Raw genomic sequence first — 23,223 nt, 5'->3', positions numbered from 1 at the left:
AATATAATTAAACTTATGAAATTAAAATTAAAATAAAATTCTGCCTTACACAAAACTAACGGTAAAAAATCAAATTTATAGCTTAAACCATAAAAAACGTTAATTTCGGTTGCACCAAACCTACAGTACCCTCTACAAATACAAAAGATTCCGTACAATTAAAGGCTGTCCTTACAAACAATTTAGTCATAAGCTATAGTGGTGCAATATCGAGTGCAAAATTTCAATTCGATATCTCAAAAAATGAGGAACGAGATCGTAAACATTTATACGGAAGATCAGACGGACACACAGTTCTTCATAACCAAATCGTCTTAGCTCGTCACGCTGACCATTTATATATACACTTAGTGAGGTCCCTGGCGATTCCTTTTGCGTATAAATCTTAATATACTCTGTTTATGGTATAATATTCACATTTTGGAAGAAAAATTGTGCCATTTAAATCAAATTTTAATGCTTACCGTAAATGTATAGGTAGCCGTCACCACTTGGCCCAAACGAAAGCGTCTTTGCACTGTAGTCAATGCCAGTATTGAATCAGTTGGCGTAATTACACCAAGCACTTGGTCAACGGCATTCGTATAGGTGAATATGGAGGCCGAAAATATTAAAAAAGCAAAAACTGCTTTCATTTTGTAAAAGCGAAATACTTCAAAAGTAAAAAAAATTCAAAATTAATTCGTGTTATTTAAAATTACGTCGCCCGCACCTTACTAATTGCACTAAAACACCAGCGATTTGTTGATGTTGCTCTTTTTGCCTTTACCTGTCAACTGTGTCATTTGCCACTAAATGCTGCACATTTTATACCAAAAAAGTTCGTTCCTGATACTTATGGTTGTAAGCATTTCTAGAACTTTTGTTAGATATTTATGACTGTTGGCAATATGACCCAATAACCCATTTATCGTTTATTACACCATCTTACCACATCTACTATCTCGCTACAGCGTGGATGTTGCGAAAAAGTGTAACTATTTGGGGTTTTGTTGCACAAGGCGAGACATTGAAATGTTGCATAACAGCGTTTGGAAAAATATATATTAGTTATTTCTTTCGTACGAGTATCTTATCTTCTGATTGGTATGTGTTGCTTTCGAACTCGTGATGCTTTTAGTATTTAGTCAGCTTTATGTGACAATTGTAGTTCAAAAACTAACTATGTTCTCAAGAATATGCAATAGTATTACCACATAGTCAAAGAAATAAATCTATGATATTCTTCTACAAAAGTTTGGATTCCAAGTTTAGTAAGATCCTTCTGTTATCGTGTTGTTAGACAGGCTATAAATCTTCCTGAAACATACAAAAGGTCTGTATACATAATACAGCTTACATGGTCGGTCATAATTATTTAATGTCTCATCTGATTATACTTGATCTAGTTTCAGAGATGTTTTTTTCGTCGATGAAGGCACAATAGAGATCATATATCACTTTTAGGACAATATCAACAATTTCATATAGGCATCTGCTTCGAAGAGACCAAATAGTTTTTACATCAATTTTATGACATAATCCAGATGGAACATTGTTTTCGGCTTATAGACAAAGGGACAATAGAGTTGGTAGATCACTTTCTAAACGATATCAAAATGGGGTATTCATTTCGCACCTTCGACGAAATGAAAACGGATATTGTAAAGCTCTTTCAGGACAACAGAGTTTGTAGATCACTATAATGACCTTATCAAGACAAAATATTGACGGAAAGACAAAAGAGATTGTTGATCACTTTCTGGTCAATATTAAAATAAGGTAGTGCCTCCGCTTCCTTGACGATTTGATGAGACAAAAGAGTTTGTACATCAATTTCTGGAAAAGCGATTATTTCATAAGACGAAGAGGATTTGATAACTTTTAGAGACACCCCGTTAGTGAATATTGACTTCCACGAATAAGTAAAGACGACAGCTCCTATATTTCGTATGATGAAGAATGCCTTCTCTCCAGACTTCTAATTTGTCAGCTATTTATATTACTGTTAGGTGCTTACAACTGTTAGAACCAAAGAAAGTTAACCACTTTTGTTAAGTGGAATATGTGACAAGAGAAGTGATGCAAAGAAAACCATTAAACTCATAAACATGCACTAATGATAGTGTCACGATATACGCATTTAAGATTATTAAAACTTTTACAATAAAATAATGTTTCATTCATATATTTTTATCAATTTCGTGCGCTATATCAACGCAAATATATATTTTGATTTCTTATTTAATATTATAAAATTAATCTCGTCCCAACAGTTTTAATATGTAGATGTTCTATTAAAAGTCATCTCAAAACTATTGTAAAATACATATTTTTTTATTACATAATCGAAATTTCGTTCACTGTCCATAGAAATCAAGAGTAAAGTGATAACCATGACCACGCTGGCTTTTTAAATGTATAACTGCAAAATCCATTCCTGGTCCACCGCTTTTCAATGATGCATAGCCACCATCGCCATCAGTATAGATGTCTGTGACCACAATTTGGGTAATCGTACGGGGATGGACAATACTATCAGCCTAAAAAAGATAAAGACATATTTAGTAAAAATTTTTTAATTTAAATCAAAACAGAAACAGAAACTAGAAAAGTTGAAACAGAAAATGAACAGAAACAGAAATTAAGGAAATATAATTTTTCAAACTAGTTTGAATAAAATACATAGATTTCAATTAACACATACGAAGTAGAAACATTTGTATGTGAAAACAGAATCTCATTGATAAACAGAAACAGAAGTAACTAAACACTTGAAACATTTATGGAAATTGCAAATATTTTATTTTATTTGTATTTTTATCAAATAACAATTTTAAGAAAACCAAATGGATGTGAATAGCAGAAATAGAGTGAAGACAGAAAATTGGTTAAAACAACAAACGAATTTAGCTATAAATAAACCACTAATTGTATATGCATTAACCTACCTTTTGTCTGAATTCATAGTCACTCGACACCACGCGCAACGGTTTAAAAGTCTCTTTCACTATTTCACGCTTAATGAGTACGTCACCTGAGCTACGTGCACCCCAAACTTCATTATGGCTCTCAGGTATTGTTGCCGGCTCAACGAACATATTCTCGTTCAAACCCATCGAAATGCAAAGCAAAAGCAAAATTTTACACATATTTTTCTCAGTTAAGCGTATTTAATTGACAAATTTGGGAAATTCAAACACAGAAAAAATATATAAAACCGGTTTAGTTGCCTCTTTCAAGCTTAGAGCGATACTAAATCAAATATAATTTGCAGTGCCAACTTTGAGCTGCTTCAAAGTCGAATTCGCAAAGCTTATCAAAACAAATTAAGCGAAACTTGGATGCGCAAATAATACTAAAAAATCACACTAGAAGCAGCATTGTGTGTGAATTATTTTTAAGAGACTCTGCGAATTCCAGAGTTAGGCGCGAGAATTGATACATAAGTGTTGAGTGCTGAAAACATTCACATATAAATTAAACGCTCACAATTTGTTTGAGAATGAATTTCAATTAGCGCTTGATTTTATTGTTGCAAACGCTTTATAACAGTATAAAAGAAAATATTTAATATTTATGTACATTTGTTTATATGTGGAGAGTGCCCACAATCAAAGCTAATTATAGCAGCCTCTCCAAAAAAGGGTGAAGGGTGATATGGCACGTTTATTGAAAACTATTTTACTTTTTATTTCTATTTCTTTAAATTATTTTATGCGTCAATTAACGATTTCATTTTAAAAATTTAATTGTCACACTAAGACACATTTATCATTTTTGCCTCACGAACTTTAACCCACCAGCCATTGCCAGCATGCTTCTAATGACTGTGTTGTCACCTAATACGCCTTGTGTGTGGCCATAAATTCAAGTTTAACATTGATAAATCTGTCCACTTGCAACGCAGCGCCAACGCATCTGTTATCAACGCACACTTAAAACGCACGCATGTACACACGCGCACACATGTGCATGCAGTTCAAACCACATTTACTGGCGCCACGCCTATCACAGGAAACCATAATGTCAAACATTAATTTAATTTCTCATACAAGAGACATTTCTTTTGCCCCACGAGCAGCAGTAATTAATTTACATAAAGCAGAATCATGAACAACAAAGCTTTACAAATCTACTTAGATGTACACATGAAAATAAGCGGTCTAAAATTGAAAAAAAAAACTATTAAAGTCTACGACAATTTGAAAGAAATTTATAAAAATTCATTAACTCTAATCGAACTTATGCTGATAGCGCCACAAGAGAGAGCAAATTGAAGTGAAAAGTGAATATGAAAAAATTAATCACACGACTATCGGCGTACACGCATGAGTATACAAATTTTCGTATCCCTGTAGGAAAGTGTTTCTTCCTTCATGCTTCCTTTCATAGAAAATATTAATTGACTGTACTTATTGCTTTGAACTAGTCGATAAGGTTTAATTTTAAGGATGATTCAGAAGTAAAGAGAAATAATAAATCATTTGAGATGCAAAAATACCTAACAGATCATTTATTGACAGAGGGTATTGAAATGACTAAAAAGTTGCTAGGCGAAGAAATTATGTCTAAGCATCTTATAAGCATAGTACAGTAAAAAGGATGTATAGGATGTATATATGTACTTAGACCTTTTAGTTTGGATTACAATCAATTGCATTAGTCGGAAGTAACACGTATGACAATTTAATATTTAAGATAACACAAGTACTTCACATTAAGATAAATATTAAAATAGTATACTACTGCGATCAAATTGAAAGGTGAAATTTTACACTTCGAGTGTTTTTCAAATCGGAAAATTTTTCCGTAAATTGGTAGTACTGTTAGTGACATCTTTGCTAAATTTAATACCTAAATATTCATTACTATTTGAGATACGCGTCGTTTTATGAAGCTATAAAACTTAATTCACTGCTTTTTACTATGTCTAAATTTAATTTAGTGCGATAATGCACTGTTTACTGATTACTTCCATGTTACGTCAATTGAGGATATAATAGCTGAATCGAAGAAGACTCTGATGTCCATCACGAGGATTTTTCCAAGTGATATGACGACTGGAAAATTTGTTAGCAAAAGTGTAGTTTAGCGGGAGGGGATTACTTTGGAGGAGATGAAATGGACAAAAATCACCCTCCAATTTGTTGGGAGATATTAAATGATTGTTTCAGATCAAGATAATAAAGAAAATTGGTTTCTAATTGTCAGTATTGTGGCATAAAAAATCCATTATTCGATGCCCAAGGGCTTACAACTTCGGATAAAATCGATTGAAATACCAGAAAAAAGGGAGAAACTACTCTAAGCATCTTTTAAAAAATATGATAAGTAACTGAAACAAGGTAAAAGTGACAGGATTAAATGACTAAAGTGGGCGTTAGTGGTTCGAAAATTCAATATTGAGAGAACTTTTTTACTATTACCTTTTCGATGAAAGCCAGAAGAGATTTCCTTTTTAAATAAAATTCTCCTACAATTTCTTATCAGTATTCGCACTAATAACCAAACTGTTTCTGGTAAAAGAGAGAATTGTTAGATCACTTATTATAATATCAAGCGTATTATCTTTCCGAAACTATAATATTATTTTAAACATTTCGATAAAACTCTTGGATTAACGCTTATTTAATAGCACTAAAATTATAAATTCTGACAAACAAAATTTTCAAAACAACTAGCAAGACCTTAACTGCTTCAAGCAATCACAATGCATCGACATTCGCTTGCTAAATTTTACTAATTGGGGTATAATAGCGCTTAAACATAGTTCCATATTCACCACACCACAGCAAATAGTCACTCTATTATGCCATCAATATCGGTTCGTTTGTAATCTTTCGATAAGTGAGCAATTTATTTACCGCTCACAAATGATAAGCGGCACTTTGTTATTGTTATTGCTTTTATTGCTTTCTCATCTGTAACAAATCAAATCTAGTGTCTACGAAGTGCTGCGTACTCACCAACAGAGATCTTTGCCAAGTCGATTGTCATCGTCTGCTACGAATTTTGGTCATTCACAAATGCAACAACAACAAAAGCGTTCTTGAAATTTCCGCTTGGTTTAGTTGTCAAATTGTATGTGATAACTTTTTCTGCATTCACTCGCGTACATATCTACCTATACTTATATATCGTATGCATGTTTGTCTTTCTCTTTCTTTATATTACATACATACATACATTTTTTTAATATTCCGATACGATTTGTTTCACTTGACATTTGAAAAATGACATTTACACATTTGAAAACATTTGTCTACATAAGTCTTTGACATGAGTTTTGTGCTTCGTTGTGTCTGCCAACGGGTCTGCCAGCTTTTTTCCCGCTGGTCGCTTTGCCAATTGATTGTTCGGTTCATAATCGGCGCATATTCGTGCATACATATGTAAATATGTAAGAGTGCATGAATTGACTGTCGTTTACTTGTTCGACTATTGGCCCTGTCACTGCATTTTAGATGTCAATTTTTCACAGCATTTTGGGTTGGCTTTGGTGACAGAGGTCGTGGTATTATATGAGTCGTAAGCAGTGCTTTTTATTTGAACAACTTTTTTAACGGCGAAAGAATAGTGTCTTACGTATGCATTTACAATTGCTGGTTCATATATGTATGTTTATTAGATAAAGACACGTCTTATATGTATAATATATAGTAATGAAAAATTCCATTTGGGCAATGTATGCATAAGAAATCATCTGGGTTCGCCTAGTCATGATGAAAATTTCTACAAAATGTTTTTATACTCTCGCAACAAAGTTGCTAAAGAGAGTATTATAGTTTTGTTCACATAACGGTTGTTTGTAAGTCCTAAAACTAAAAGAGTCAGATATAGGGTTATRTATACCAAAGTGATCAGGGTGACGAGTAGAGTTGAAATCCGGATGTCTGTCTGTCCGTCCGTCCGTCTGTCCGTCTGTCCGTCCGTTCGTGCAAGCTGTAACTTGAGTAAAAATTGAGATATCATTATGAAACTTGGTACACGTATTTCTTGACTCAATAAGAAGGTTAAGTTCGAAGATGGGCAAAATCGGCCCACTGCCACGCCCACAAAATGGCGGAAACCGAAAACCTATAAAATGTCACAACTAAGCCGTAAATAAAGATATTAAAATGAAATTTGGCACAAAGGATTGCACTAGGGAGGGGCATAGTTGGACGTAATTTTTTGGAAAAGTGGGCGTGGCCCCTGCCCCTACATATCTCGAAAACTACTATAGCTATGTCAACCAAACTGTATAGAGTCGTTTCTTTTAGGTATTTCCATATACAGTTCAAAAATGGAAKAAGTCGGACAATAACCACGCCCACCTCCCATACAAAGGTTATGTTGAAAATCACTAAAAGTGCGTTAACCGACTAACATAAAACGTCAGAAACACTAAATTTTACGGAAGAAATGTCAGAAGGAAGCTGCATCCAGGTTTATTTTAAAAATTGAAAATGGGCGTGGCGTCGGCCACTTATGGACCAAAAACAATATCTCAGGAATTACTCAACCGATTTCAATGAAATTCGGTATATAATATTTTCTTAACACCCTGATGATACGTACCAAATATGGGTGAAATCGGTTCACAACCACGCCTGAAATCTCGATTATCACTTTGCCATGCGAGAGTATAAAATGTTCGGTGGCACCCGAACTTAGCTCTTCCTTACTTGTTATATTAAAGTTTAGACTGACTTTTCCCCACAGCATAATGCTTGAGGTCTTACACCAGGAAAATTTCAAAATAGTTCGCTGAAATGGACCTTAGACTTTAATATTATTTTCCACATCTTTAAAAGACTTCTGCTTAAATTCGATATCCAACTTTTAAGAGATTTTTTATTTTAATTGATTTATATAAAAGTAAAGAATTATTTCTTAAAATATTTTCAAGTGCTGAAATTAATTATTAATTTTATTAAAATTCCACTTCTCTCAAAATTTAATATCTCCATACTCAGATTTTCCGTTTCTTTATTAATTCATATCCCACTTTTATTCATCTCTTCTCCAGTTGTCTCGGCGTGAAATCACCGTTCATCGAATTCAGCAACGAAGTAGAGGTGCTGGCCAATAGCAGTGTTCCTCTCAATATAACCAAAGATGAGCAGGCGCTCATGCATCAAGAGGGTTTACGTAAATTGGGCACATTCATAAAGCCCGTCGATTTGCGTGACTCAGCGACGGGTTTCGTCAAGGCCGATTTAACCAAAAAAATACCGAATACCGCAGCGAGCACGAGTAGTAATACACATTATGGCGGTGGTGGTATTGTTATGGCGCAACGACGACGCCATCCCATACAAGAAGAAATGGATCAAAAACAAATTATTTTACTTGATGAGGATACCGACGAGAATGGTTTGCCCACAAGTTTAACAGATGAAGATCGAAAGTTCATAGTGCCGATGGCGCTAAAGAACGCCTCACCAGATCCGCGTACACTTATGGCCACACAACGCCTGGTAGGCACCACAACACGTGCCACAACAACGACGACGACTACAAGACGGCCCACAACAACGGCCACACCGGAGTTCGCTTCGAATATTGATGATCTGAAGAAGCATATTTTATTCTTACAGAATCTCACGAAACACGATAGTAATTTCCAATCGAAATTCGTTGTGTTTCCAAGTCTGCAGAAAGATCGCCAAACACCAGTTTTAGCGACAACAACAACAACCGCGCGTCCCTTTCGCTCGATCTTTCAGTACTCAGCGCCCGTCACACCACCTACACGTAAATCGGGCTTCCCAAGCGGTGCGAAATTGCCTGGCGGCCAACCTTTTGGTGGCTATTATCATAATGATGATGAAGACGACGGCGGCATGTCTGTGTTTCTCTCACAAGCGGGCATGAATGCGCGTGACAAGATCACTATTGTACCACAAGTCTTACTGTTGAATGATCAAACAATCAAGAATGATACTAGTGGTGGTGATGCGCGAAATCGCAATGCCAATAAGACTGCTTCGGGTATGCCACAAACTGTTGCTGTCACTACACCGACCACACCGGAAACAACAACACCTATGACCAGTACAACACCCCGACGACCTACCAAAAAGCCATTGTGCATACGCAATCCAGATTCGCCAAAATGCATACGTCAGCGTAAACGCGAAGAGCAACAGCGGCAGCGTCATCGCGAACAATTGCTACGCGAACAGCGTGAATATTTAAGACCGCACTATGAGCCCTACGTACAGACCCTGAATAATACGAAACGTTTTGCCGTCTCCATTGAAATACCTGATTCCTTCAAGATACACTACAACGAAAGTGCGGAAACGACGACGTTACCAACCATTCATGTCGACGAAGGTGAATTGCAAGAGCTATCACGTTCCAAACGTTCGCATCATAAACGCCGCAATATAGGTGGCGGTCAGCAAGGCCGTCGGGCCGGTAATAATGATAAATTCGCTGCTAAATACAGTACGAGCTATTTTGAGCGGGATACCTTGATAACAGGCGCACGCGATATTGCTGCCGACCAATCAAGCATGCCAGCGATAAATGGTAGTACACCAAGTCCAACATTACCGGCCTATTCAGAACCAATCGATTTGAATCCAGATAACTGTTATCAAGTTGACGGCATGACTTATGGCCAAAAAAAACAGTGCGTACTGCATACGAGTGTTATGCCGGCAATAAGTCGCGGTGCGAGAGCGGCTATACAGGTAAATGTTTATTCACAAAGCCTGACAATTTATACTCTCGCAATTTGTACAGATAAAACTGCAGCATAATCTTGGTCGGGTTGTTATTGGCATAAATGTTTAATAAATATTTTATGCAAAAGAATTCAATATTATTTATTCGACGAAATTACTACAAGCCTATTTGGGGTGTAACTACAAACTATAGGTCATATAATTACTAAGGTCAATCACGTTTCGCTAATATAGCTTGAGGTATTTATGATTTATCGCCAATCTGAAATACTAGCCAAGGAGCTAGGAAAACGTATACTACATTCCATTAAAAAATCTTACTTATATTGAAGCTATTGCTTTTTCAGATTGACAGACAACGGGTCAGACAAGTGCATCGACAGTTACCCGGCATAAACTCAACGCATCATCCTAATAATCTTTATGTATAAAAATTACGGAAGTATCACGTTGTTTATCCGCGATGGACTCCTAAACTGCTGAAACGATTTTAGCAAAATTATGCACACTGTGCATTCCAGTCCACTTAGATGATAGGATAGTAAAAATAATCCATAAATAGAAAATATGGTACAGTGATAGCTGTATTAAGCGGACATCTCCATTAACAATTCACACTGGCCGGTCCAAAATTTTTTTATGTTTGTTAAGTACAACCTATTATGCGGACTCGACAGACATTGAGAAAGCAGCCTTGAACTCGTTATTTTTTCCAATGAAACTTATGTGTATAAACCTATTCAAAATTAATCCTCAGGTACAATCCGTTGGATTCTCAAACTGCAAAATCGTTTTCGCCTTTATTCGTAAATAGAATTTTCACTGTATTGAATAGTTTATTATATGAATAATAGTATAAAATCTATACCACAGCAACGAGTGGCCGGATGCGCTAGTATTGTTTATAAAAACCTATATATTTGGATTAGTATAACTACTATACTTTATAGCAACTTGTTGGGAGTATTTAAAATTTTATTAACCGACCACGATTATGCTATCGGTCACGATTCGATCCCATCTAAACCAATTTGAACGAAAATGATTTTATTATATTTATTTATTGATTTATTTGCCATAAACAACATATGTTACATTTATACCAAGACCGATTTGAGTTCTCATTTGTATAGAAGCGTAAGTCCAACCGGGTCCACCATACACCAAAGTATTAGTGGGACCTGAACTGTTCTGAAATTGGTCTTGCAAGTAAATGGCGCTAATCAATTTATTGTTGCTCTGATACTGCAAATAAAAAGTATTTATTAATTAATCTAACATGGGCCATTTCAAAAATCGAATTGGAATGACAATAAAAGCATCACAGAGTCCTGTTTCTTATGTAACTTACCGACTCTGGAATATCGAAGTAGAATGTCTGCACAGCATTTCGCATTGCTGGATAGGTTACTCTTTTGTTGATAATTACGCTATCGGTGACATTGTGCACACCCCAAGTTGAGCTTGCGGAATAAGCGACTGTCCCCAAGGCCAAGAGCACGCAAACTTGCACAATAACTTTCATTTTTATTAATAGTTTTTTAACTTTGCTATTTGATTTCAGCTAATTGCATGAAAGACATTGGCTACTGTTGATTTTGATCGAAATTTCTTTGCTTTATATATGTTTGTAAGCTTTGATAATTATTCCTTATCATACGTAATATTTCTAAGAATTATATTACTTATCAGTGCTGTTATTAGATTTTCTAATGAAATGTAGCAATTCGAAAAAAAAATTAAATTTTAAAATTTATTATTGATTTGACGGCTGTGGACAGTGAACTAAGAAGTACTTTCATCATATCACCCCTTTGAAGTGCTGGGAGAAATTTACACGGATTTACATTGCAAATGCTGGACTTATCTATTTGCCTCTTTAGTTATTTTAAGTGTAGATAAAACTTGCCAATTTGATGAAATTACGACTTATTTTTGACATTCCTGCCATTCTCCGAAATCGTTCATACCTAAGGCAAAATTGTGAGGAAAACTAACAGAAACTATAGGTTAAAATTGTTAAATCCCTTGAAAAGTGCCTGAAATTACCTTCTTGTGTTTGAATTGTCTCTTTATACTTTTTTGGGTTTCAGTTGAATTGCGAGCGTTTATTGAAACAGTTTTTTGAAAAAAAAAATTAAAGTAATGACTTACATTTTTCAGCACAAATTTTTTATGCTTTTTATAGGTAGTCATTATCCAATTCATAGAATTTTTCCCCTTTCGAAGAATTTATATGGGTAGAGTCAGATTTGAGCTGAGTAGATATAGTGTTGTAAGAAGAAGTGCACCTTAGGATAGGTTAATAAAGTTGAAATGACCCTCAGCATTCCAGAAGAGATTACACTTTGACTATTATAAACAACTCATCGTAATTCCAAACGATAAAACACCTTTAGTTGGATGTCAGACATCGGAAAAAACTCCCTGAACCTATCACAAATCTGCTTACGTATGTTATTTCTATTTCGAGGAGGATGTATTGAGATTGTGCCAAAAATGGGGGGATGCCAGAAATACATCCAATGCTATTTCATGAATCTCGATCATTCAGTGTCCAGTCAGAAGCGATACAACCACCGAAAGGTAAACTTTGCTGAGAGCGAACAGTTCCTTGATCCTCCTGAAATGTATTCAGGCGAGCAGCGAATTTTTATTTGGTCTGAGACCCAACAGTTCAATAGTGTGTTAAAGAAAGCCAAATTAGCTCCCACTCGTTCCCATTTCGCTACTATTGAGTAGCTTTACAATCTCCTGCAATAATGCTCTGGCCAGGCACCCTAACCAGTCTATTTATGATATAACTCGATGCTTAGACATACTTTCATTAGTTTTGTTGCCTTTATGATCCAGCTCCACTTGGAGGACGGTCGGGAAGCTTAAAACTGGATCTGAAAGAAAATTGCCGATAGTTTACTTCTCCACCAACTTTCCTCGCAATCACCGCTCCTATGTTCCAGCGAGTTCTAGCTTTCATGCCTCGTTCGAATGTATGTGAAAGAATGAAATCAAACTGTACAAAGAATCACCTCTTCTCTTCCGAGACAAATTGACATATATTTCAATTGCCTCAGAGCAATCTTGCTATATTACGACACTAAGTCGCTACCGAAGCTACTAAGAGTAGAAGAAAGAAACGGTATAATAATCTCTCATTGAGAATTTATATCACTATTCAAGCTTAAAAGCTTTTCTGGCCAATTGCAGTTAACTGAAAAATTCCGAAATTTAATTTAGATTCAACTTTATAATACCCAAAAGCCGAAGAGAAATGAAATAAGCACACCGACAAATGCACGAAAAATGTGAAGAATAAAAAGCAAAAAACGCCAACAGCAAAAGCAAAGCGAGCCAAAAGGCACACAAAGCCGCCAGACAGGTTAAGGTTACAAGCCATTAAAGAAAGCGCAGTATTTTCATATGAATAGAAAGAAGCAGCTGCTGCGGCAGCTCCGCCGATTCGGGCACCTGCGGCCAACAAATGCAGCAGCTAAGCAGTCAGGCAGCCAACCAGCTAGCAGAATGCATAAAGCAAACCGAAAATTTATCAGAAAAACATTCTGCAACCTACAACCTGAATGCCGTTAGGCGACCAACCGAAAAAGCACAAGAAGCCAACACATATAAACTAAAGTTTTCTACATACATGCGAGCACACAAACAACCGCACTTGTAGGAATGCTATGGGGCAAAGGAAGACGCCAGTGAAGAAAAACAAAATTATTTCAAAAAATGAAATTACTTTTAGTTTTATTACATTAAAAACCGTCAAAGTGGATATTTTATAAACCAACATAAACAATGTGGGTATGAGGCGCAAGTTTGCGGATGTACAGCTAGCTGCAGCGCGAGGTAGCAAGCGTGGTTCGAGCGTAAAATGGTGGCAGGAAAGTGCACAGATTTACTTTTACTTGCAGCTAAACAAAGAAAACAAAGCGTGGCATGCCATTGTGTGTGTGTGTGTGTGTATGTGTGCAAGGAAATTTTTGAATTCATGCAAGAAGGAGCTGAGCTACAGTTTAGTCTTCGCTTTGCACAAGCGTATTTTCATAATTCACTGCACCAGAAAGTAAAGAGAAAAACCCGCAACAACACAAACATATCTATGTATGAAAGCCAACGCTGCGGCGTGATAGTTGCGCCACAACGAATGGACGAGTGTGCACAGCTGCAACACGCCTCAAATAAAATATGTGGCAAACAACATAAAAATGCAAACAAAGGAAGCATAGTGAAGGCGACCTGGCGGGTGGGTGGTTTTGTGTTTGATGGTGTGTGTGTGTGTGCATATGTTTGTAGGTGTTGCGGTGCAGGAAAAACTACAAAAGTTCGTATGCGGCGTTTGCGGCGGAAATGAAGCAGAAGTGCTAGTGGTTGCATGTATGGGTGAAGTGAGGCGAGATGAAGCATAGCAGCGGAAGCATTTCAATGACGGCTGTAGAAAGGATATCCGCTTTTGATGCTACAACCAGGCACAGGCACATGCATACATGCCAACATTATGAGCGTGAATGTGTGCAGACAGGACCGTGTAAATTTGTTTATTCATCATATGTGCTTTGTGTGCCGCAGTGGCATGCATTTTCACTTTTTCGCTACGCCACGTGATAATGTTGCAATAGTCGCAGCTGCAACGCAGCCTTTTGCTTTGGGGGTCCCGAAATATGAATCCTGAAAGTACCATTTACGATTTCGGGACCTCGATATTTTGGTACTTCTACCGATACGATTGCTATGATATATTAATAATAACAGAAATGAAACTACATGTCCTGAAAATCCCAATGCAAAATCTTTATTTCACTGATCTGATCTGAGGGTCCCGAAATTACGGTTTAAGCAATATTTAAAATGTTGGCTTGCTGCTTATGTAAAAAAATATATATATATTTTACACACATATGCGAAATTATGAATATTAAGTGCATTTTCGGGATCCCGAAATACGAGTCCCGAAAATATTTTTTGTACTTTCGAAATTTCGGGGCTTGTATTGAAACGAATGTATTAAAAGAAACCCCAAAAGGCACTATTTAACTGGAAAATCCCAATGAAAGTCTTAATGTTTCTGGTACGCTATTTTAAACTTCCGATAATACAGTTTTGAAATACTTAATACTTAACCACCCCCTACCACGAATAAGCGTATAAATAGGTATATGGATGCACACGTAGACTACATATCCGAAATTGTGAATACTAAGTACATTTTAGGGAACCCGAAAAAATAATCCCGAAAATATTACTTACGAATTCGGGACTTGCTTGCTTTAGTAAAATAACAACAGTTTCTATCTTTTGATGTCCTGAAAAATACCGCTATTTCCGGTATGTGACTTGAGGGTCCCGAAAGTATGCACAACTCTATACTAGTAAATACTTAATTAAGTATACGTTTATCATGTACACATAGCGAAGTATACATATGATATTCTATTCAAGTTTACTTCCTTTTCGTATTGCCTACTTCGTGGCGCATGCGCTTGCTCTACTTTTGGCAGCACCCATCAACGACCATTCCAACGTTCATATGTAGATTATGTTATTCTTTTGTGTACTTTCACAATCTTCTCTTCTAACTGATATTTGTTGCATTATGTTTTGCATTTTGTTTGTTCTTGTTTATTTTTCAACTCGTTACACATACACACATGAGACTTGAAAATTTCTAGATTTTTTTCTAGAATTTTTGCTTTCCTCAGTGTCCTTCAATGCTTACTGCACATGCCACATGAGACTCACGCTTTTCATGCAAACATAATTGTGCTGCTTGAATTGCTCGTGAGATTAACATGCACACTTGCATACACAGGCGCTGGCATATCTGGCAGCGATCTTATCTGAAATTGCACGAGCATTTCAATGCAGCTCAGTTCCGTTTTACGCATGTAGGTCGCGCAAAATAATCAACCACGAAGCAGCAAGTCAAAAACCACATATGTCTGAGCAGTGTTTAACTTTTGTGTGAGAGCTGAGGCGCATCTTGGACCTCCGCTCGTATGAACCTTGCCTACCATTGGACTTTTCAATTCGCTGTAAGCTGTGGGTTGTGTGTTAAAAGAGATTTTTTCTTTGAGAGTAAGATGTAAAGATAAGAATTTTCAAAGCATTTATTATGTTTATGCAATTGTTAACAAGTCAGTCATATATTAGAGGTATGTGTTCTATTAAAGTTAGAAACTCATAAAGCGCGAATTCACATCTTTCATTCAGAGGAAGTAGAAAAAGATTTACAGAATAAGGTATGAATCCCAGCAGCATTGTCACACAACCAAAGCATATATAAGCTTGAAAATCTGAATATTATTTTTCTAAGTGTTTATAAATGAATTGCTGAAGAATTAAAAACAATAATAATAACGTAATCTCGGTATACGTAGGGAAAAAATTACCCCAAAGAGATTAACAAAAATAAAGAAGAAGTGGATTTGTAAAACTATACTTAACCTAATTAAATATTGAAAGTTGTTGAGTTAATTCTACAGAATAATCTGAGATGTCACAGTGGTAGTCTCGGAAGTCTAAGAAATCCAGAATTTTAGTAAGAAAAGGGATTGAAGGCAACTGTGGGATCATCTATTCAGATAATGCCGACAAATTGGAAAAAATAATGGCATTTCTGCTAGAAAATATAATATATTGACTCATTTTATTTTGGTAAGTTTAGGAACTCTAACTTATCCCAGCAAATAATTCATATAAAGTGTTTGTTCGGAAAGTAATAGGACCGCACCAACTGGATTCGGTAGAACTAACGAACGAGCGGCTGATGGACAAGGACAACTGATGTCCCCGAGAACTTGGAGAGTCAGGACAAATATTTTCGCACGACGTGATTCTGAGTTTCGGTGGCTCCACGCCTTTTTGGAGGGCCGGGAAGAGGTCGCTAATGAAGACCGGAAGAATGAGCAAATCCAAAGTGAAAACAATGCTCAATGTCTTTTTTGACATCAAATGCATTGTCACCATGAATTTTACGTGGTAGTCCTCAAGAGCCTCAAACGAAGGGTCAATCGGGTCTGACAAGATATCGCAGCCGATTGGAAGTTGCACTACGAGAAGGTACCGGCTCACACCGACTTCCTTGTGAACAGCTACCTATCCAAGGCCGGCATCCCAACGCTTCCGAAGGCGCCCTACAGACCAGAGGGCCACATCTCCCGTTTATTTTTTTGTTTTCCTTGCCTCCAAGCAGCATGCATCTCAACAATCAAGGCTATTCTGCAGAACTTCTCCACGAGGCCTCAAAATGCTTGCAAATCGCGCTGAGAGCGCTGTATCGAAGCAGAAGGAGGATATTTTGAATGTTTTTAAAGAATTTTAACGATTGGTTCAATAAATTTTTTTTTAAACGACTCAGTTCCGGACAAATCCTGTACCATAAAAAGACCTATTTTCCTTGAAAAGTAAGTTTCAAAGAAATTCGAACAAACATATTTCATCAGTATAACACTCACCAGTTTGGGGCGTTTGTTGCATAAGGCATAATTTGGGGAATGTAGCAGAATTGCAGGCTTTGATTGGTCACTTAGACCCTTCTGTCATGGGATAATTTGAGACCGCTGAAACCGCTTTTATGTTTTAAGTATGCATGTGGAACTGAAAGCTATCCCAGGCCATGTGGGACCACAAACAATTGTTCCAAAACCTTTGAAAGCCGGTTCATAGGTCAAATCTTGGTATTAGAGTACAAGATTTCTGTCTCAAAAAACGACTAGCGCCCCTGAATATGTAGCCAATTTGTCGGAAAGAGGTTTCAAAGTAAGAAAAAGCATCAGCTGTTGCAATTTTATAAACTTTAATGTATTTTCCGTTGACTTTCGCAAATTACGAAATTTCGCTTTATGAATAGTTGTTTTCACTTCACAATTTTCCATACTTCGTCAACACACTTTTAATTGCTGTTACTTAATTTTTTCCCAACGTTCCACTTTATTACATTCTATTTATTTTCAGAGCTTTTCATATCATTCCCTTCCGCTGCTCTTGTTTATATTTGCACTTTTCTTTACCACTTTCACATTTTTCTTTCGCTTGGCATTTTTTATTGCGATTTTCATGTTTATTCAAAGGGTTTTGTTTTTGTTTTTGCTATTGTTTGTGGTTTTTTTTGTGCATTGCTGCACCTTTCCTTCCTGCTTTCATTGCGTTCCGAGAATTTTTTAAATGACGCCATTTAGGTTATGTTGCAGCAGCAATTTACGTCCCATTTGCATTTTGTTCGGTTGCTTTTTTATTGTTTTTGTTGTTGCGCTATACGGTCATTTGCTATACTTCAGCCACACATACAAAGCTTAACTTACTTGTTTATCCTGCACTGCTGCTGTCGCTGCGCTCCCTTAGTATTTGCACGTTGTAATTTGTTTTCCCTCGCGTCATTCAGTCCATCGCTGACGGCTGTGCACCAACACGCTCACTAACGAACTAACTAACTAACTGTTCGGTTGGCTATTTGACCGACTCTGACTGACAGACTTGGTGGCTTTCATTCAGCCAGAACGAATGTTTGTTTGTTTGTTTATTTGTGGCTCTGCAGCGTCTCTGTGGCAATGATATCCGCCAGCGCATAAATTATGCTAACATCGTTGACCACAAAACTTGGCTATGAGCATTTCAATTTCAGTTTCCTCCCTTTTCTATTTGTTCGCAATAACTTTTTTGCGATTATTTTCCCCGCAGTGCGTTCGTGTGCGCTTAGTCGAGATCATCAACGTTATCTTTGCGCTGACTTTCGGCTGCATCTACTCCACTTTCGTTGCATTTGCACTTTCTTACACGCCGTTTTTTCCTTGCAATTAACCACAAAGTGGGGTATTTAATATTCATAGTAGAGATTTCAGAGTTTTTCCATAAATTTTTTGCTCTAATAGTGACTGCCGGCTGTCACGTTGCCTTGCCACGTCGCACGCACGACACTTGTCTGTTGCAGCGTGTAGTGCTAGTTGTACCTGACCCCCAGCCAATTAGTTGGTGTTGGTGTATCCAATTGCCCAGTGAGGCGAGTTAACGCATTTGCTTTCTATGTGTGTGTGTGTGTATGTGCGCTTCTTCAGCGCTTTGTAATTCTCATCTCGCAATTTCATTTTCTTTGCCTTTGACTTGCTTTTTCAATTAAATATTTGCTCCAAGCATCTCCGCTGTCCGCTTTTAACGCCCTTAAATATTTTTTTTAGGTTCTTATTTCTACTTTTTTTGTATGGCTTGACATTGTGCCGCATTTATTTGTGGCACACCGCTTACTCGTTTGCCATTTGCCGCACGGGCGTATGAATGCAAATCACCTAATTACGAGGACAAGGTAAAATGAATTACATATTTCAATGGCGTATAAGACGAAGTATCCTTTAGGGCGGATCGAAATGTTGAGAAGATATCGCGTACGTCTTGAAGCATCCTATACTTCCAATTATTCCCAACATAGCTGTTTTTGTCTCATTAACAACGAGACCATTTATGGCTTAGCGCACAAATACCTGTTGTTGATAGCGTTAAAGCCATTCTAGAGAGAGAGAGAGAGAGAAAAGTAAAAAAAAAAAAATACATCACTGAAGATAATTTGACGGTTAAAATATAACTATATACAAGGTCTTCGAAAATAATATTTTTTGAACGAAAATATTTAAAATTTTGTAGCGTTTTTCTTAACACAAAAGTCGACAATATGAACTTTGATAGCTGGTTTGACAGCTATCACGCTATGAAAGAGCGTAGAAAGGCATCCGGAAAAAAATTACTATATTTTTAAATGTTCTTAAGCTTACACGATTTTTGACGCCCGTCAAATCCTTTACTACCACCTTTTGATTCCAACCCAAAGCATAAAACTAAATATAATCTTTAAAATAATATTCACAACTACCCTAGTAAACATATTTACGCGTTCCAGCAAGTGTAAATTGTTCTTTGTTCTCTCCGTGATTTCTGCCATTAAATTAGTCACCATTAGCTAAGAGTTCTAATGTAGCCAGCCTGATGGCTGTGATGATAAAAGATTTACACCTGCAAGTGGCATCTTCCCTTAATTAATATTTTCCTTTTCCAATTTGTTTTTTTCATACTTTTTGGTTTTACTTTGTGAAAACGTGAATTTCTTTACATGCTATTTTTTTTTTACATTGTAAGAATTCATTATTCAAATTGCATTTGCATAAGTTGAGTGTAATTTTGTACTATATTACAATTAAAATGGAAATTAGTTCAACCGCTCGTGGTCCATTTATGATAATTTGAGTATTTTCAAAAGCAATTAGCCAAAGCATGCTGCGGGCAATATATACATAGTAGGGTTCTTGGTGTGAGTGTGACTGAATCTGAGTTATACTTCACTTTTTATTTTACTTTTGATGGCAATAAATTATAAGATACGACTCGCACGGCCAACAGTTTTGGAATTTTTAAAGGGATGAATGCATTTATTTAAGATAGCCGAAGTCAAAGGTGCCTAGTTAGTTTATCTCTGATTTTTCATGTGTTTAATTTTTATTTGTTTGAAAAAAGTTTTTTTTTTTTTGTGCTCTCCGACAAATGCAATTAATGAAGTATAATAATGGGCCTTAAGTATCGTGTGATGACTAATCTTCTTTTGAAAATAGAAAAATAGAAATGAAAATAGAAAAATTTATGTAAAAGCGCTTAGCCTATATTAACTACAGATTTGATAATAGTCTTACTTTCTTGCAACACCCCAGCTTGAAATATTTTTGTAAGAATACTTAGGGTTCTTTAAAGTCGAAATCTCTAATTGAGACTATTCAAAATATTATGAAGATTGGAAGCAATGTGACGAAGGACCTGTTGCTTGGTTTCCGATGTTCGTATCTTAAAATAAGAATTTCGAATCCTTTCTTATTCTTCTTTACTGGCGTAGAAAGCGCTTACATGGTTATAGCTAAGTTAAAATTTATCATTTCAATTTTGTTAGAAGTCAGTGTGAGTGGGGGTATTTTCTATTTCAATTAAATGTTCACGTACCCTCAATTCAATGTGAAAATATAATTGTTTTCAGCATTTTTTATACATTCATATTTTATGCTCCTTTCGCTTCTTTTCAGTTAATTAAAATAAAATAACAACAGCGCGGGAGTCTCTCCAATGGAGTGGAGGTCTTCCTCTTCCTTCTCTTCCCCGGCGGATATTTCGTCGAATACTTTCATAGTTGGAGTGTTTTTATCCATACAGACGACATGACAGCGTAGCCGCTGTCTCTTAATTCGCTGAACTATGTCAATGTCGTCGTGGTCAACGCGTTAAGGACCATAAGTCTTCCGTAGAATCTTTCTCTCGAAAACTCGTAACTTTGATTCATCAAACATTAACATCGTCCATGCCTCTGCACCATATATCATGACGGGACTTATAGAGTTTGGTTTTTGTTCCACGAGAGAGGACTTTACTCTCCATTGTCTACTCAGTCCGAGGAAGCATCTGTTAATAACAGTTTTTTGCGTTGAATTTCGAGGCTTTCGAAGAAGTCGCACGATAGGGAGTCGCCCTGTTTGGTATCGAACGGCTTGCATAGATCCTTTCCGATCCTATTGGACCTTTTGGTATTGCTCAGCGTCAGTTAACACAGCCGTATTAGTTTTGCGAGGATACCAAATTCAGACATCGCGGCATAAATGCAGCTCTTTATCGTGATCTTAAAAGCAGCTTTAAAATTAACAAACAGGTGGTGTGTGTCAACCCCCGTTTTCACGGATCTTTTCCAAGCCAAACTGATAAGGTGCAATCAGTTTGTTGACGGTGAGCTTTAAAACTTTATACGCGATGTTGAGGAGGCTTCTGCCACGGTAGTTGGCGTGGGCTTCCACTTTGGGCACGTTTTCGTCCGACCATATTGTACAAAGAAGCCGATGCTCTTTATAAGTTCTGCGCTGCCGTGTTTGAATAGCTCGGCCGCCAATCCATCGGCCCCCATCTCACTAATCGGGTTTACCATTACCTGGTGTCATGATTTCACTGCCATTCAATTTTAGTATGCTCTGGGCAACCGTCACTAGGTTTCCTCTTGGAGTTAGACAAGATTATGCTTTATCAGTTTCAAAATATTTTCAAGCATTTTACTTTTATGAAAACAATTTTTGAATTTAATCATAGATCAAATATATAGATTTTGGTATGACATTATTCAAAAGAGACAATTAAGCAGATCTACTTTTCTAACTCCCAGCAGCCATCTACGAAACAAAGGAAATCCACTGAACTCCCTAATTTAGAGGAGAAGTTGGCGTGAGTGTAAAATTATTAAAATTCAGATAAATTCATAAATGTTATTTCTGACCTGAAAACTGCCTAAGCAAATTTATGCTAATACACCTAGAAGTTTATAGAAAAAATTMAACATATCACGTTTCAGCACCAGTAGAAGTATTTAAAACCCCATAATTTAAATATTAATCTCTATTGCCATATTCCTATTAGAACAGTGCCTTGCATCTCATGTATGAAATATTTCCATATTCATTAGCTGCCAAAGCATTGCAAGTCAATTTAAATGCAAAAGCTTAAAAAGAAATAGTCCAGTTACTGGGTACGTGTCTACCGATTTCCACTTTCGAAAATCATAAAGCCATAAAACGCACATGGGTAATTGAACAAATGTCCAAACAACAACACTGTGATGTACAAACATGTTTATGCAAAAATCGGCATTTGTATGCCAAACAGATGGCAGCTACCGCACACCAAATATGAGCGGCAAACAAAGCACAAATAAATCTCCCGCAAACAATGCAATGACTGCCGAGCACCTTCACTAGGACGGACTGTATGCGTAAAAGCCATTGCATATTAGGCGCCATATGAACTTGCCATTGAGTACGTGTATGCATGAGTATGTAATTGTATGCACAAATAACTATCAATCGTGAATGCAGTGCACCTATTGCCTTGGGGTATTAAGAGACAACGGACAATGCCTGCGCTCGTGCGCAGTTGCGAATTCACCAACAATATTGCAAATGTACAAGGTAGTTGTGGGTGGATTGACAAAAGTTAGCGTGAAAGCAAAAGTTGATCCAACATAAATTTTTTTTTTTTTTAATTTCTGGTTCTTAAAAGTAACTTGGCTTGAGAACAACTAGGGGTCACACCATGAGTAAAGTACAGGAAAAATATTTGCCGCATATTAAGAGAACGGATATACTAGATACATATATAGTGGTGAAGAATTTATTTTTTTTTTTATATTCTGAACACGGTATAGTAAGTTTATTACAATGTTTTTAAAACCCAGAAGGAATTGCCTTAGATCAGGTCAACGAACTGAGTCAGTTTGGTTATGGTCATATGTCAATCTGTCTATATATACGCGAAATAGTGTCTCTATATGTGAGAAATGGTTCTGAAGTTTTGCTTAGTTTGTTTTTTTCATCTATATAGAAGCTGCTCATATGTCGAAGCCACCGATATCCGACCATTGTAGAATATAGATGTCTTACAAACCTACCCATCAAAATCAACTTTGTCATTACCGCCGCTTCTCTTAGAAAAAATTGGGTTATATTATTCTCGAAGGGAACGATGCAAACTCCGAACAAAATTTTCAGATAGAACCACTAAA

At 36.6% G+C, this 23,223-nt stretch overlaps 3 protein-coding genes across 3 annotated transcripts in view; 1 reads left to right on the top strand and 2 right to left on the bottom strand.

Annotated features, from left to right (window-relative positions):
• The window catches only part of LOC108978284 (protein Wnt-5), a 154,770-nt gene that overhangs the window by 52,375 nt on the left and 79,172 nt on the right, over positions 1-23,223 (top strand). Inside the window, exon 2 of the mRNA XM_018948473.1 lies at positions 7,994-9,668. Within this exon, the coding sequence (XP_018804018.1) occupies positions 7,994-9,668 (1,675 nt within the window). The remainder of the gene's footprint in view (positions 1-7,993; positions 9,669-23,223) is intronic.
• On the bottom strand, positions 2,220-3,784 carry LOC108978285 (probable salivary secreted peptide). Its single transcript, XM_018948474.1, has 2 exons — positions 2,931-3,784; positions 2,220-2,522 (listed from the first exon to the last, which is right to left on the bottom strand). The coding sequence occupies exons 1-2, from the start codon at positions 3,129-3,131 to the stop codon at positions 2,340-2,342; spliced, it is 384 nt and encodes a 127-aa protein (XP_018804019.1). The 5' UTR covers positions 3,132-3,784; the 3' UTR covers positions 2,220-2,339.
• LOC108978289 lies at positions 10,708-11,256 on the bottom strand. Its single transcript, XM_018948477.1, has 2 exons — positions 11,014-11,256; positions 10,708-10,907 (listed from the first exon to the last, which is right to left on the bottom strand). Exons 1-2 carry the CDS (start codon positions 11,185-11,187, stop codon positions 10,731-10,733), a joined length of 351 nt encoding a protein of 116 aa, XP_018804022.1. The 5' UTR covers positions 11,188-11,256; the 3' UTR covers positions 10,708-10,730.

Source organism: Bactrocera latifrons, unplaced genomic scaffold (assembly GCF_001853355.1).
Source record: "Bactrocera latifrons isolate USDA-ARS-PBARC rearing strain unplaced genomic scaffold, ASM185335v1 scaffold_12, whole genome shotgun sequence".
Taxonomy (NCBI): domain Eukaryota; kingdom Metazoa; phylum Arthropoda; class Insecta; order Diptera; family Tephritidae; genus Bactrocera; species Bactrocera latifrons.
The sequence above is the reverse complement of the archived record's forward strand: the minus strand, read 5'-3'. Positions and strand labels throughout refer to the sequence as shown.

Bases quoted from the DNA above. Each gene is read 5' to 3' on its own strand.
- LOC108978285 (XM_018948474.1), bottom strand. From the start codon at position 3,131: ATGTGTAAAATTTTGCTTTTGCTTTGCATTTCGATGGGTTTGAACGAG. The intron at 2,523-2,930 runs GTAGGTTAATGC...TATCTTTTTTAG, and splicing joins ACTATGAATTCAGACAAAAG to GCTGATAGTATTGTCCATCC.
- LOC108978289 (XM_018948477.1), bottom strand. From the start codon at position 11,187: ATGAAAGTTATTGTGCAAGTTTGCGTGCTCTTGGCCTTGGGGACAGTC. The intron at 10,908-11,013 runs GTAAGTTACATA...TTTTATTTGCAG, and splicing joins ACTTCGATATTCCAGAGTCG to TATCAGAGCAACAATAAATT.